Source organism: Megascapheus bottae, chromosome 34, assembly GCF_031878675.1.
Source record: "Megascapheus bottae isolate mThoBot1 chromosome 34, mThoBot2.hap1, whole genome shotgun sequence".
Taxonomy (NCBI): Eukaryota; Metazoa; Chordata; class Mammalia; order Rodentia; family Geomyidae; genus Megascapheus; species Megascapheus bottae.
The window spans coordinates 4,361,970-4,378,164 of record NC_143542.1 but is presented as its reverse complement, the minus strand read 5'-3'; the positions used below and the strand labels follow the sequence as shown (position 1 = coordinate 4,378,164).

The 16,195-nt window shown below is 53.0% G+C and overlaps 1 protein-coding gene across 1 annotated transcript; it reads left to right on the top strand.

Moving 5' to 3' along the window:
* The first annotated feature begins 3,660 nt into the window (after nt 1-3,660).
* On the top strand, nt 3,661-15,578 carry Actl6b (actin like 6B). Its single transcript, XM_090324396.1, has 14 exons — nt 3,661-3,763; nt 4,057-4,133; nt 4,332-4,497; nt 4,747-4,847; nt 8,566-8,663; nt 9,752-9,846; nt 9,923-10,029; nt 10,623-10,712; nt 11,036-11,097; nt 11,221-11,335; nt 11,450-11,530; nt 11,632-11,727; nt 12,187-12,273; nt 15,258-15,578. Exons 1-14 carry the CDS (start codon nt 3,739-3,741, stop codon nt 15,336-15,338), a joined length of 1,281 nt encoding a protein of 426 aa, XP_090180522.1. The 5' UTR covers nt 3,661-3,738; the 3' UTR covers nt 15,339-15,578.
* Nucleotides 15,579-16,195: the final 617 nt, after the last annotated feature.

Below are 16,195 nucleotides of genomic sequence, written 5' to 3'. Positions count from 1 at the left end.
GTTAACGGAAGGTTTCTTGTCTTGGCTGAAAGATAACCTCAGGCTTTGATCCCCCTTCTGAAGACCTTCCTGGTAGCTGGGGTGACAGTCATGTCACTCTGATTGACAATCTTCTTTTTTTTTTTTTTTTTTTGCCCTGGGCTAACCTTGAACTTCACTGGTCTCTATCTCTACCTCCCCATGTTTATTCAGTAGTCCTTTGCGCCCAGCTCTCAGGTAAGCACTTGATTCTGGCAGCTGATTGTGAGTCTCTGAGCTGGACAGGAACAGCAAAGCCAGGAGAAGAACACAGAGGTGTTATGAAACAGGTCAGCTTTCAACTGGCCGATCAGGAATGTGAGCCCAGTCCTGGCTCCCACCCAAAGAGCTGTGTGACTCGAGACAGAGGTGGCCCAGCTTCTCTCTGGGGAAACCCTTGTGAAATCGGGGTGTCAGATCCAGGATTTGTTAACCAGTTTTTCTAACTGGGAAAGTGTCTAAGTCCTTGAGGGCTGAGGATGGGGAGAGAGAAGGGGTCATGGGAATTGAGAAGAGGGAGCTTTAGACGAGAGGACTGCTTTCTTCTGTGGATTTTGAAGCATGAAGCTATGTAAGCAGGCCAGGCTCTGGTGGCTCCCACCTGGCATCCTAGCTACTCAGGAAGCTGAAATCTTAGGATTGAGGTTCAAAATCAGCCAGGCAGGAAAGTCCATGAGATTCTTCTCTCCAACTAAGTAACAAAAGGCTAGAAGTGAGCCAGACACAATGGCTCACATCTGTAATCTTAGCTACTCAGGAGGCTGAGATCTGACAATTGCGGTTCAAAGCCAGCCCAGGCACTAAAGACCCTGAGACTTTTATCTCCAATTAATCACTAGAAAAGGAGAAGGGGGGAGTGGGAGTTTGGCCTAGTGGTAGGGTGCTTGCCTAGTATGCACTAAGACCCGGGTTTGATTCCTTGGTACCACATACATAGCAAAAAGCCAAAAGTGGTGCTGAGGCTCAAGTGGTAGAGCTCTAGCCTTGAGAAAGTCTAAGGACAGTGCTCAGGCCCTGAGCCCAAGCCCAGGACTGGCAAAAAAAAAAAAAAGGGAAGTGGGGCTGTGGTTCAAAGAGTAGGGCAGTAGCCTCTAGATGAAGAGCTCAGGGACTGTGCCTAGGCCCAGAGTTCAAGCCCATGACTGATACCCACACACAAAAGCTAGACGTGGAGCTGTGGCTCAAGGATATGGCACCAGCCTGGAGCACAAAAACTAAAGGCCCTGAGTTTAAGCCCCAGTACTGGCACATACACAAATGGCAGGGGGGGGGGGGGAGAAAGAGGAAGAGAAAAAAAGGAAAGAAAAAAGAAAAGAAAGACAAACTCTTGCACAATAGAGGGCATCCTCACTACTAGAATATAATCTGTGTACATGAGGAATACTTTGGGGAAGCAGCATCAGGCATCAGCAGGAACCAGGAGAATGCATGCAGAAGCAAATGAGGACCACTATGGCTGAAGAACTCTGTATGCACGTATGAGAATAGTGCCACAAAACCCACGAAGGCCTTGAGCTCAGGGCCTGAGCACTGTCCTTGGGCTTTCTCAAGACTAGAGCTCTACCACTTGAGCCACAGCACCACTTCTGGCTTTTTTCTATTTCAATGGTACCGAGGAATGGAACCCAGGTCTTTGTGCATACTAAGCAAGCACTCTACCACTAGGCCAAACTCCCAGTCAAACAAGTGTGTGTGTGTGTGTGTGTGTGTGTGTGTGTGTGTGTGTGTGTGTGTGTGTGTGTGTGTGTTGTGAGTCATGGGGCTTGAACTCTGGGCCTGGGCCCTGTCCCTGAGCTCTTCAGCTCAAGCTACCCTCTTACCCCTGAGCTACAGCACCACTTCCCCCACTGGAATTTTTTTGAAAAGGGAGGGAAGGTAGGGGAGAGTGTTAGGGTAAGGCCGGCCTATGAGGTATGCTGTGTACGGGAGTGCAAATGTCTCGAGGGACTCCTCCCACCTGTACAACTAGTATATGTTAATTTAAAAATCTTAAGAATGGGACAGGGAATGTGGTTTAGTGGTAGAGGGCTTGCCCAGCATGCATGAAACCCTGGGTTCAAAAAAGCAAGAAGTGGTGCTGTGGCTCAAGTGGTAGAGTGCTAGCCTTGACCAAAAGAAGCTCGGGGACAGAGTTCAGGTCCTGAGTTCAAATCCCAGGACTGTCAAAAAAATACAAATCTTAATTAAAAAAAAAAAAAGGAAATAAATGCTCTGAGAAGTTAAGGGTTTCATCCGATTTATAAAGTTGGTAACCATGGGCCAGGAGTTTGGCCTAATGGTTAAAGTGCTTGCCTAGCATGCATGAAGACCCGGGTTCGATTCCTCGGCACCACATACATAGAAAAAAGTCAGAAATGGTGCTGAGGCTCAAGTGGTGGAGCTCTAGCCTTGAGAAAGTCCAAGGACAGTGCTCAGGCCCTGAGCTCAAGCCCAGGACTGGCAAAAAAATAAATAAATAAATAAAGTTGGTAACCAGCCAGGTGTCAGTAGCTCATGTCTAGAATCCTAATAGCTTAGAAGGCTGAGATCTGGCTAAGCACTGGTGGCTCACACTTGTTAACTGTAGCTACTCAGGATGCTGAAATCTGAGGATCAAGACTTGAAACACGCCCAACTCCCCCAAAAAAGACTTGAAGCCAGCCCAGGTAGACAAGTGGGAGAAATCCTCATTTAACTGGGAAGTAAATGTGTGGTTCAAGTAGTAGAGTGCCATCCGTGAGTTGAAAAGAAGTTGAGAGCCTCCTGAAGACCTGGCAGATCTCCCAGAGTCCCACTGTGTGGCATAGCCTGACCTCAAACTGTCATCCTTCCTCCCCTCCTGAGCACTGTGGTGGTGACAGGAGTGTGCCATGCTGCCTGCCATGGGCAGCAGTCTTCCTCAACATCTCCAGTCTGATGGGAGAGGACCCTAAGCCTGGGTTCACTGACTGCCTGTGTGTGAGCTTCTGTAAGTGTCTGTATGTAGAAGATCCAGACACTGCCAGGGGACCATGGGGAGAAAAAGGAAAATCACCAAGACAAGGGGGGGGGGGGGGCATCTGTGCCTCAAGCCTGTCATTCTGGCTGTTCAGGATCCCAGTGTGAAGCCAGCATGGCACAGACAGCATCTATCAGACTCTTCTGGTCCAATAAGTAGCCAAAGCCGGAAATGGAGGCGTGGCACACATGGCTGAGCGCCAGCTGTGTGCAGAGAAAAGGGAAAGCCAGAGGTCCCCAAGTTCACACCCCAGTACATCCCCCCCACACACACACACTGGCACCCACAAAAGACACGGGTGGGGAGGGCCAAGCACACCTCTTCCCTCTCTTGATCTTCCCAGCTGATTGCGTTACGGTCTGGTGAGGAGTGGAGGCCACCCAGGAGCCTAAGGACAGACGACAGTGCGGCTCCGGGGTGCTCGGTTCCCCAGCTCCCATCAGGAAAATCAAAACACAAACCCTGGAAACGCGGACCCAGTCGATCACCTGCGTCCCCGACTCAGGCTCCAGGGGCCTGGGCCAGGCTCCGAGGTGTCTGTCCCTTTAAAGCGGCGGCCCCCGGCCGGGTTATTGTCTCGCCTCGCAGCCAATCAGCGGCCCCGGCGGGGGCGGGGCCGCCCCCTCCTGATTGGCCGCCGCGCGCCCCGCCCCGCCCCGCCGGGACCCCGGGAGCTGTCCGGCCGCCTCAGTGCTGATCCCGCCGCCGCCCACGGGCCGCGAGCCGCGCGTTCCGGGGACACTATGAGCGGGGGCGTCTACGGCGGAGGTGAGCCGGCCTGGGGCTGGGGGCCGGGCCCGCGGCCCGCGCCCGACCCCGCGCCGCCCCGGCCCGGGCTCCTCCCCGGGCCCCAGCGCCCCCGAACCCAGGCCACTGGGCAACAAGGGGACTTTTGGTGTCTTGACCGCCCCCCCCCCCAACTCCAGGCCACGCTCCCTATCATCTGTCCCCAACTTCTGCTGGCCCCGTCCCCCGGCCGCGCCCCCAGCGCTCCTGGAAGCTTCCCGGGGTGTGGGGGGAGAGTTTGGGGGAGTCCCCTCACGAGGCCGTATCCCCCACAGATGAGGTGGGGGCGCTGGTCTTTGACATTGGCTCCTTCTCAGTCCGCGCTGGATACGCCGGAGAGGATTGTCCCAAGGTGAGACTTTCAGCCCCCCCCCCAAATTCAAGGGCTATGGACGCCTCACGACCCCCACCCCCACCCCGGGGTGCTGGGCTCTGCTGAGCCGGACACACACGGGGGGGGGTGCGCTGGGGCCTGGGGGTGCCCCTGTCTCTCTCCCTCACTGTCTCTGCCTCTCTCAGTCTCTCAATGTCTCCCTTCCTCATGCCCAAGGCTGACTTCCCCACCACCGTGGGGCTGCTGGCAGCAGAAGAGGGGGGCGGGCTGGAGCTGGAAGGGGAGAAGGAGAAGAAAGGCAAGATCTTTCACATCGACACCAACGCCCTGCACGTGCCTCGGGACGGAGCGGAGGTCATGTCACCCCTCAAGAACGGCATGAGTAAGGGGACCCCACTGGGGACGCAGCACCCCACAGACACAGAGACTTTCTTTTCCACACAGTGCCCCATACCTGCCAGGTTCCCAGTCCAGGAGCCCCCGATTCCTAGGAATAGGGGTGCTTATCTGCTGAAAGCTGGACTCACCCACCCCTGCCTAGACTTGGCCTTCCCGTCTTCTGTCCTTCCTGTCTCTGACTCCTGACTTCTCACTTGCATCTCTCCATGCTGCCTCCCTGCCCCGCCCCCAGTCGAGGACTGGGAGTGTTTCCGAGCCATCCTGGACCACACCTACAGCAAACACGTCAAGTCTGAGCCCAACCTGCACCCTGTGCTCATGTCCGAGGCGCCGGTGAGTGCCTCGTCCACACCCACGTCCAGCTCTGGCACAACCTGTCCACCATTCACCTCACCTGGAGCCCGAATGGCACCATCAGTCACCTTACTTTCCCTTCTCAGAGTCTCCTTCCAACCCTGTCGACTTCACTCTGGAGCTTAATCTGCACCTTCCCTTCTTTCCGCCAGCTGTGTCCACTCGGCTTCTGCTCACCCCCCTCCCAGTCCCCATCCCCAGTCATTTCAGATGTTTGGTCAGTGTCGTGTATACACATACATTATCCATTTGCCTTGTATATGTTAAGATGTGTTTAAGAATCTGCACCATGGGCTGGGAATGTGGCCTAATGCTAGACTGCTTGCCTAAAATGAATGAAGCCCTGGGTTCGATTCCTCAGTATCACATACACAGAAAAAGCTGGAAGTGGTTCTGTGGCTCAAGTGGTAGAATGCTGGCCTTGAGTAAAAGAAGCTCAGGGACAGTACCGAGACCCTGAGTTCAAGCCCCAGGATGGGCAGAAAGAAGAAGAAAGAAGAAGAAAAGGAGAAGAAGGAGGAGGAGGGGAAGAAGAAGAAGGCAGCCGGGCATGGTGGCTCATGTCTGTAATCCTAGCTACTCAGGAGGTTGAGATCTGAGGATTTTGGTTCAAAGCCAGCCTGGGCACTAAAGACAGTGAGGCTTTTATCTCCAATTAACCACTAGAAAATGGGAAGTGGCGCTGTGGTTCAAGGGGTAGGGTGGTAGCCTTGAGCTGAAGAGCTCAGGGACAGAACCCAGGACCAGAGTTTAAGTCCCATGACCCACAAACCAAAGAAGGAGGAGGAGGAGGAGGAGGAGGAGGAGAAGAGGAGGAGGAGGAGGAGCTGCAGGATTGCTGGGTTCTGGTAGCTTACTATTGCAATTGTTAGCTACTCAGGAGGCTGTCATCTGAGGAGCTGTTCAAAGCCAGCGCGGGTAGGAAAGTTTGTGAGACTCTTATCTCCAATGAACCACCAGAAAATTGGAAGTAGAACTGTGGCTGACTTTTTTTTTTTGTCAGTCATGAGATTTGAACTCTGGGCTTGGGTGTTGTCCCTGAGCTCTTCAGCTCAAGGCTACCGCCCTACCCCTTGAGCCACAGTGCCATTTCCAGTTTGCTCGTGGTTAATTGAAGATAAGAGTCTTATGGACTTTAGTGCCCGGGCACCAGTAATAATTTTTTCTTCCTCCAACTATATCACATGGATTTCTCATTCTCCACCTTGAAGTACAGTTGTATTTTAGACTTTCAAAAGGCTCAATACTCAATTTCTAGGCTTTTATTACCCGGTAGGCTAATCAGAGCTAAGCCAGAACTACACTACCATTATTTTTTCCTTCCTTTGAAATTTAATGTTCTCTAGAACCAAAAATAGTCTTTCTTTCTGTTCCCTTCCTTCTTCCTTTCCTTACTGCATTCATTTTTTAGAGCTTAAAAAATTGTTCTTATAAAGGTGATGTACAGAGGGCTTACAGTGTGGTAAGTCAGATAATGAGTGCATTTCCTGTTGAATAATGTCACCCCTTCCTCCACTCTCTCCCAACATTTCCCTCCCCTCCTACCCGTGACTTATTCAGTTCATTTTCAATATTGTGTCTTCTGAGTACTTTCTTTTTTTGTGCTTGTCCTAGAGCTTGAGCTCAGAGCCTGGGTGCTACCCCTGAGGGTTTTTTTTTTTTTTTTTTTTTTTGCCAGTCCTGGGGCTTGAACTCAGGGCCTGGATACTGTCCTTGAGCTTTCTCAAGGCTAATGCTCTATCACTTGAGCTACAGCACCACTTTTGGTGTTTTCTGTGTATGTGGTACTGAAGAATTGAAATTAGGACTTCCTGCATGCTAGGCAAACACTCTACCACTAGGCCACCATCCTGCCCCCCCCCCGAGCTTTTTTGCTCTACCACTTGAGTCACAGTTCCACTTCCAGTTTTTTAGTGGTTAATTAGAGATAAGAGTCTCAGGAACTTTTCTTCGCAGCCTGGTTTGGAACCATGATCCTCAGATCTCAGCCTCCTGAGTAGCTAGGATGACAGGCGTGAGCCACGGCGCCCAGCCAGTCTTCCGTGTTTTTTTGCACCTAACTGGCCTCTGATGATGACCCTACTACCCCTGCCTCCTGACTGCTGAAATTCCAAGCATGAGCCATCGTGTGTGGCTGGTTGATTTGCATGAGGGTCTTGTTAGCTTTTGAACTTCAATCTGTAATCTTAATTTCACCTACCAAGGAGCTAGAGGTTTAAACTCAGGGCCTGGGTGCTATCTTAGAGCTTCTGTGCTCAAAGTGAGTGCACTGCTACTTGAGACACACCTCTAGTTTGTTTGTTTGTTTGTTTGTTTGTTTGTTTTTGCCAGTCCTAAGGCTTGAACTCAGGGCCTGAGTGCTGTCCTTAGGCCTTTTCAAGGCTAGAGCAATACTACCTGAGCCATAGCACCACTTCTGATTTGTTCTATGTATGTGGTACCAAGGAATCGAATCCAGGGCTTCACGCATGCTCTCTACCACTAGGCAAGCACTCTACAACTGGGCCAGACCTTTTTTCCCCCCAGTTCTGGGGCCTGAACTCAGGGCCTGGGCACTGTCCCTGGGATAGCACTCCACCAATTGAGCCATAGCACCACTTAAGGTTTTTTCTGTGTATGTAGTACCAAGGACTCAAACCCAGGGTTTCATGCATGCCAGGCAAGCACTCTTACCACTATGCCATGCTCCTGGCCCTACTTTTACGTTTTTGTTTTCCCCACAGCCTGGGCTTGAGCTCAGGGCCTGAACACTGTCCTTGTTTGTTTGTTTGTTTGTTTGTTTGTTTTTTCAAGTCTAGAACCCTACCACTTGAGCCTAGCACCACTTCTGGCTTTTTTATATGTACCGAGGAATGGAACCTGGGTCTTTGTGCATGCTAGGAAAGCATTCTATCAGTAGGCCAAACTCCCAGCCCTTCTAGTTTTTTGATGAATAATTGGATATAAGAATTCCTGGACATTCCTTCCTGGGCTGTCTTCAAACTGCAATCCTCCGATTTAGCTTCCAGAGTAGCCAGGGTTACAGGTGTGAGCCACTGCGCCTAGCTCTTTAAAAATCTTTTGAGTGGGGCCGGGAGTTTGGCCTGGTGGTAGAGTGCTTGCCTAGCATGCACGAAGACCCGGGTTCCATTCCTCGGTACCATATACATAGAAAAAAGCCAGAAGTGGGGCTGGGAGTTTGGCCCAGTGGTTAAAGTGCTTGCCTAGCATGCACGAAGACCCGGGTTCCATTCCTCGGTACCACATACATAGAAAAAAGCCAGAAGTGGTGCTGAGGCTCAAGAGGTAGAGATCTAGCCTTGAGAAAGTCCAAGGACAGTGCTCAAGCCCTGAGTTCAAGCCTGAAAACTGGAAAAAAAAATCTTTTGAGTTCTCATAGTATAAGGAAGCCAAAGGGCCTGACTTCTATTATATGTGTGTGTTTCAGCACAAGTGTGCTTGCCTATGTGTGTATCTATGTGTGCATTGTGTTTATATGCATGTACAAATGTGTGTGTACACACTATGAGCATACATGTTTGAGTGTGCATGTATATTTGTGCATGTGCCTACATGTGTTGGTACACATATGTAGGTGCCTTATGTATGTCTACTGTGTGTGTTTGTGCAGGCGTTGGTCTATTTGTATAAGTGTGAGTTTGCACACACACACACAGGCACGGGCCCGGGCTGACTCTCTCCTGCACTCTCCCTGCAGTGGAACACTCGGGCCAAAAGGGAGAAGCTAACCGAGCTGATGTTCGAGCAATACAACATTCCTGCCTTCTTTTTGTGCAAGACGGCCGTGCTCACTGCGTATCCTCTGCTTGAGCTGCTCCACCTGGGCGGGGGACCTGGGTGCAGGGAGGAGAACCGGGGTGGAGGACCTCATTCTATGGAAATCAGTGCCCTGGGTGGGGAGATACCTTCTTTAACCCCACTGGTGCAGAGGCTGGGACATGGGTGGACCCCACGCCAATGGCCCTTTTTTTATTGCCTGCATCGGGTGAAAGAGAGCTGGGAAGCAGAGAGGCAGCAGTGCCTGGGACTGGGTTGAGGAAGAAGGAGAGCTGCCACCCATACTGAGGCCTTTCTTCCCCAGAGAGCCAACCTCCATTGCTTCTCTCTCTTTTTTTTTTGTGGGTCATGGGGCTTCACCTCTGCTCCTGCACGCTGTCCCTGAGCTCTTCAGCTCAAGGCTACCGCTCTACCCCTAGAGCCACAGTCCCACTTCCCATTTTCTAGTGATTAATTGGAGATGAGTCTCACGATCTTTAGTGCCCAGGATGGCTTTGAACCGTGATCCTCAGATGTCAGCCTCCTGAGAAGCTAGGATGACAGATGTGAGCCCCAGGTACCCAGCTCAGGACTGCCTTTTGAGTCAGGATCTGCTCTGCACTGAATCCTGTGCTGGGAGAGCATGGCAGGAGTGAGAGTGACAAGAATTCAAATTCAGGGAATCTGTAAAACCAAGAAGAGCGTCTGGGGGCCGGGCTCCAGTGCTCTCGCCTCTAATCCTACCCACACAGGAGGCTGACATCTGAGAATCTCAGTCCCTTAGACCCTTATCTCCAATCAATCACCAAAAAGGCACAAGTGGAGCTGCCACTCAAGTGTAGAGCCCTGAGTTCAAGTCCCGGAACTGGTAAATAAAAATGAAAGAGGAGGAGCAGGAGGAGGAGGAAGAGGAGGGGAATGAGGAGGAGGAGGAGGAGGAGGCAAGGATAGGGTCAGTGAATGGGAAGAGAAGTGATTTACAAGGGGGTAGAGGGACTCAGGACGTCAGGAGACTTGCAGACTGGGATGAGGGACCTAGGGACAGCGGACAGGGGACCTAAGTAGACCCACGTCCCAGCACCCTCTGTGGCTGCCACCGTCTCTTTAACTGACCCATCCCATCCCAGCTTTGCAAATGGCCGCTCCACAGGGCTTGTGCTGGACAGCGGGGCCACACACACCACAGCCATCCCCGTGCACGATGGCTATGTCCTGCAGCAAGGTGGGGCCTGGCGGGAGTGGAGGGAGGTGGGGGGGGGGCTCAGGAAGGATGGAGCCCTGACATTGCCTCCCCACAGGCATCGTCAAATCACCCCTGGCTGGGGACTTCATCTCCATGCAGTGCCGGGAGCTCTTTCAAGAGATGGCCGTTGACATCATTCCCCCGTACATGATCGCAGCCAAGGTGGGCGCTCCAGGGCCACCGCGAGGTCCTGCGGGCCCGCCCTGACCCACGGGCTCCCTGACCCAGGAGAGGGCAGACTGCCGATTGCCAGTTGAGTTCCATGTGTGGAAATCGAGGCATCAGGACAAGAGGAGGGACATGGCGGAGGTCCTGCCATCCGTCAGCTGGCATCAGATTGTGAGGGCCAGCATGGTGGGTTCCGGGGTCCACTCACATCCTACCTCTGTCACATGGAACTCTAGGGTTTCAACTCAGAGTCTTATGCTCAATAGATAGTTCATGGGCAAAAAAAAAAAGCCACAGTGGCTCACATGGCAGAATGCCAGCCTTGAGTGAAAAAGCCAAGCAAGAACGTAAGTCCCAGGACCAGCAGCCCCCCCCAAAAAAAAAGAAAGAGGAAAAAAAAAAGATATTGTGTGCTGAAGTCTTGTCCGGGAAGAACAGGAACAAGGTCTTTGGCAAATGCCCTTGCCTTTCTCTGACTGTGGCCTCTCTGCACACCTGTGCCTAAGATGAGTGTGTGGCCCACCGGGCCTCACAGCTGCCCTCTTCCATCCTGCAGTGCAGAAAAGCCTGTCCCTGTACCCCCACAGGAACCTGTCCGAGAGGGAGCCCCTCCAAACTGGAAGAAGAAGGAGAAGTTACCCCAAGTCTCCAAGTCCTGGCATAACTACATGTGCAATGTAAGCCTCTGATGTGGGCTTCCCCAAACTGCTTCCCTCCCCAGCTCCTGCTCCTCTGCAGTAATGAGGGCAATCGATGAAGTCTCTGAATGAAAGTAAGGTGGGGTTGGGGTGCAAACAAAGGGAGGCCAGGGAGCCAGCTGTAGTGGCGCACGCCTGTAACCCCAGCTATGCCGGAGGTGAGATGGGATGATTATGGTCTGATGCGGGCCCTGAGCAGAATGAAGCAGAAAAGGGTTGGGAGCGTGGCTCTAGTGGCAGCATACTTTTAAAGGGGGGTGGTGGTGGAGGAAGAGATGGCCTTCCTCGCTCTTGGCTCTCAGGAGGTGATCCAGGACTTCCAGGCCTCCGTGCTGCAGGTTTCAGACTCGCCCTATGATGAACAGTGAGTGGGGCTGGGTACGGGAGGTAGGAAATGGCGCTGGGGTTGGGGATCTCTTGGGGCCTACCTGCCCGGGGGGCCTCTGTGAGCGCCCCAGGCAGAGTCTGGCTCCCCGCTTCTGAACAGAGTGGCTGCACAGATGCCCACCGTGCACTACGAGATGCCCAACGGCTACAACACAGACTACGGGGCCGAGCGCCTGCGCATCCCCGAGGGCCTCTTTGACCCTTCCAATGTCAAGGTCTGGCTGGGTGGTGGATCCTGAGCGGGGAGAGTGGTGGAGGAGGAGGCTGGGAAGCATCCCATGCGGGGGGCAGGGGGCAGGACTAGGAAGTCAGGTGTCCTTTGTCCACAGGGACTGTCGGGGAACACCATGTTAGGCGTGGGCCACGTGGTGACAACCAGCATTGGCATGTGTGACATCGACATTCGCCCGGTGAGGCCTGAGGCCAGGCGGGACAAAGAAGCCCAGGGGAAGTGGGGAGGGCCTGGGAAAGGTCATTTCCTTTGGACTCACTGGTTCTTCCTGGCTCTCAGGGACTGTATGGCAGTGTCATTGTCACCGGTGGAAACACGCTGCTGCAAGGGTTCACTGACAGACTCAATCGAGAACTTTCCCAGAAGACCCCACCGGTAGGCCTTCACCCCCTGGCTTTCAATTCTGGTTTATCCTCAAGATTAAGTCCTTCTAGCCAGCCGGTGGCATGGTAGCTCAAGTCTCTAACCCGAGCTATCTCGGGAGGATCAAGATTGAAAGCCAGAGGAGGCAAAAAGAAATGAAGAGTTTCTGTCTTCAGCAGTGGGTGGGTGTAGGGACAGAGGGAAGCAGAAACAGGAGGACTGAAGTCCAGGCCAGCCAGAGCATAAAGCCAGAGCCCATCAGGAAATTTAAAGTGGAAATGCTGGCGTCATGGCCTAGCAAGCACGAGGCTCGGAGTTCAATCCTCATGACTGCCGGGGGTGGGGAGATGAAGTCTTCTACCTTCCCCAGATGGAATTCTCCAACCTCCTGCCCTGAGCCCTTCTCCTGCTCCCGAGGCCCGGGCCACCCGATCCTGGACGCCCGCTGCCTCAGCCCCTTTCTCCCTCCAGAGCATGCGACTGAAGCTCATTGCCAGCAACAGCACCATGGAGCGCAAGTTCAGCCCGTGGATTGGGGGCTCCATCTTGGCCTCACTGGTGAGAGGAGAGAGGCAGAGCCTCTTGGGATTAGAAGGAAAAGGGAGACCCAGAGAGCGCTACACCTTGCCTGAGTCCCCATCCATCCATCCATCCATCCATCCGTCCGTCCGTCTGTCCGTCCGTCTGTCTGTCTGTCCATCCGTCCATCTAGCAAATATTTTTGAGACAGGACAATTAGGAACTGCTCCATCAGGACACAAGGCAGGGAGCAGAGGACAGGAAGCTGGAGAGATTGAATAATGTGGTGGAAACATGCGCACACTCTTCAGTGAGCAGAAGGGTAACCTGGAGGTCAGGAGCCAGGGAGTCTTGTGACTGGCAGAGGACAGTTCACAGGAAGTTACCATGAAGAGTGCAGAGAGAGGGGCTGGGAGTTTGGCCTAGTGGTTAAAGTGCTTGCCTAGCATGCATGAAGACCCGGGTTCGATTCCTCGGTACCACATGTAGAAAAAAGCTGGAAATGGTGCTGAGGCTCAAGTGGTAGAGCTCTAGCCTTGAGAAAGTCCAAGGACAGTGCTCAGGCCCTGAGCTCAAGCCCAGGACTGGCAAAAAAAAAAGAGTGCAGAGAAAATGCAGTTTAGGGTCTGGGAGTTTGGCCAAGTGGTAGAGTGTTTGCTGAGTATGCACAAAGACCTGGGTTCAATTCCTTGGTACCATATACATAGAGAAAAGCTGGAAATGGTACTGTGGCTCAAGTGGCAGGGTGCTAGCTTTGAGGAAAAAGTCCAAGGACAGTGCTCAGGCCCTGAGTTTAAGCCCTAGAACTGGCACCAAAAAAAAAAAAAAAAAAAAAAGAATGCAATTCAGCTCAGCAGGAGCACAAGCTGAGAAGAATGAGAATTCAGCAGGCCGCTGGTCACTGGGCACTTGTCCTCTGTATCCTAGCGACTTGGGAAACTGAGATCTGAGGAGCCAGATATGAGGCCAGCTCAGGCAGGAAAGTCTGTGAAGCTCTTAGCTCCAGTTAACTGCCAAAAAGCTGAAAATGCAGCTGTAGCTCAAGTGGTGGAGTGCCAGCCTTGAGCAGAAAAGCTAACAGATAGTGCTCAGGCAAACACCAGTATCACCTGCACACACACACACACACACACACACAGGCACAGAGGCAGAATTTAGGAAGGAGACAGAGAACAAAAGGTGTCATACTCTGAGGGGAAAAGAGCTAGGCAGGGCCAAAAGGGGTACAAGGAGGCCCACAAGGGCAGAGGGAACCAAACGAATGGGACAAGGGTGTTTCCATAGCTCTGACTGGGGGTGGCAGAGGCCATCAGTCAGGTTTGTAACAGAACGTGGACACTGCTTGTACAAAGAGGTAAGAAAGAGGCAGGGTCAAGGACGAGGTCATGGAGGGACTGTACAGAAGCAGAATGCTGTTGGAAGTACTGGAATTTGAACTCAAGACCTTGTGTTTTCCAGGCAAGTGTTCTGCCACTTGAGCCATATCTCCAACCCTTTTGTCTGTCTTGGGAGTTATTTTTTTGTTTTTGCCAGTCCTGGGGCTTGAACCTAGGGCCTGGGCACTGTCCCTGAGCTTCTTTTACTCAAGGTAGCATTCTACCACTTGAGTCACGGCATCACTTCCAGCTTTTTCCTGTGTATGTGGTACAGGAGGAATCGAACCCAAGGCTTTGTGCATGCTCTACCACTAGACCACACTCCCAGCCCTCCCTGAGTTCCTGAGGTCTAGTTCTCTACTACTTTGAGCCACAGTGCCATTTCTGGTTTTCTGGTGGTTCACTGGAGATAAAGAATCTCACAGACTTTCCTTCCCCACCTGGCTTTCAACTATGATCCTTTAGATTGCAGCCTCCAGAGTTGCAGTAGGGTTGCAGTTGTGAGCAATGCCCAGATTTCCATGTCTCTCTTTTTTTTTGTGCCAATCCTGGAGCTTGAACTCAGGCCCTGGGCACTGTCCCTATATTTCCATTCTTTTATTATTTTTTTTAATATTTGGGAGGCTTGAACTCAGGGCCTGAATGCTGTTCCTGAACATTTGTGCTCAAGGCTAGTGCTCTACCACTGTAAGCCACAGCCCCACTTCTGTCTTGGGAGTTTCTTCTGTGTGTTTGTTTTGAGATATAGTTCCTAGCCCAGGCTGACCTGGAACTTACCATCCTCCTGCCTAAGCCTCTGGAGTATATAAACATTTTCAAAAGTATGGTTTATTTAATCTAAAATAGACAAAATCATTTATTATCATTTCAATGTGTGACCAATATAAAGTTTTTTTTTTTGTCAGTCTCTGGGCTTGAACTCAGGGCCTGAGCACTGTCCTTGGGTTTTCTCAAGGCTAGAGCTCTGCCATTTGAGCCACAGTACCACTTTGAGCATTTTTTTTTCCTGTGTATGTGGTACCAGGGAATCAAAAACCCAGGTCTTCGTGCTAGGCAAGCACCCTACCACCAGGCCACACTCCCTGCCTCAATACAAACTTTTTAGTAAGTAAGCGAAGCATGTAGTATATGCCTGCAAACTCAGTACTTTCGAGCTGAGCCTTAGGCGTTAATAGCAAGAGCTTGAGCCAGGCACCTGCCTGTAATCCTAACTCCTCAGGAGAGTGATCTGAAGAGCAAGGTTCAAAGCAAGCCTGGGCTGAAAAGTCACCATGAGACTCATCTCCAACCACCAGAAAGCCAGAAATGGAGCTGTGGCTCAAGTGGTAGAGCAACCAGCCTTGAGTGGAAAAAAGCCAAGTGAGAGCATGCGACCCTGAGTTCAAATCCCAGTACTCACACACACACACACACACACACACACGCCCAACCCCAACCCACAGGTTGACTTGACACCCACAGCTACTGCCCAGAGGAACAGCTGTTGGTTCACCCAGTGACTCCTGACTGTCAGACACACCGAATAGGAGCAAGGAGGCAGACAAGGGAGGGGGACAGGGTCTCGGGAGGAGGGAGGAGGGCCAGGACAGGGGAGGGGGCCTGGGGACCCCCTGCCTACCCCCCCCACCGTGTCTCCCCTCCGCCCAGGGCACTTTCCAGCAGATGTGGATCTCCAAGCAGGAGTACGAGGAGGGCGGGAAGCAGTGTGTGGAGCGGAAGTGCCCCTGAGGGCGCCCCTTTGGCCCACCTCACCCCACCATGGCCCTTGGGGGCAAGAAGGAGGGCGCCTCCCCCTGCTGCCCCCCCTTTCCGCGAGCACAGATCGAAGCCCTTTACCCCCCTCCCCCTCTTCTCCTCTGGTCCTCTTAGATTGTGATGTTTCTGAGTTAAAAGAAGTAAAGTTTTAAGAAAAGTTTGACCTCCTTGGGGTGAGGAGTGGGCGCAGTGAAGGAGGCCCGGATTCCTCTGGTTCCAGACGGCCCAGAACTGGAGGACTGACTACCCGGGGAGGAGGCTGGGGGCGGGCCGCAGTGGGCGGGGCCTGGCCGGGTCCCGGGGGCGTGGCCTGGGTGGGGCGGATCCCGGGGGCGGGGCCTGGGCGAGCCGGGCCCCGGGGCGGGCCGCAGTGGGCGGGGCCGGGCCGGGTCCCGGGGGCGGGGCCTGCCACAGGCCTGGGGTCTCTGAGAAGCTCTTGCACCCAGGACCTGCAGCTCAGGTGAGCAGGGGGCGGGGGGGCCTGTTGTGCTGTTGTTTCTTCGTGGGGCTCTTGACTTTCACAGACATGGAGTGGAGAGTGGGGTACAGTTGAGCCCCGATGATTCAGGCCTTTTCTCTGGACCTGGGTAGAAACTTCCCAGAGACCTCTGCGCAGTAGGAGTAAGGGCCTGCCTGGACTCCGAGCCTTTGTTCAGCGCTGATGGTGCTGGGGCTGTCTGCTCCCTGTGACTTCACAGGGAAGAGCTGTGTGCTTCGGGGTTGTGATGTGACCTCGCCTCAGACTCAAGCCAAAACCCACCTGATCCGAGTCCTCTGGTGACTGTTCCAGGAATCATAGCCCTGCCCAACACTTGGTCAGGATGCTTTCC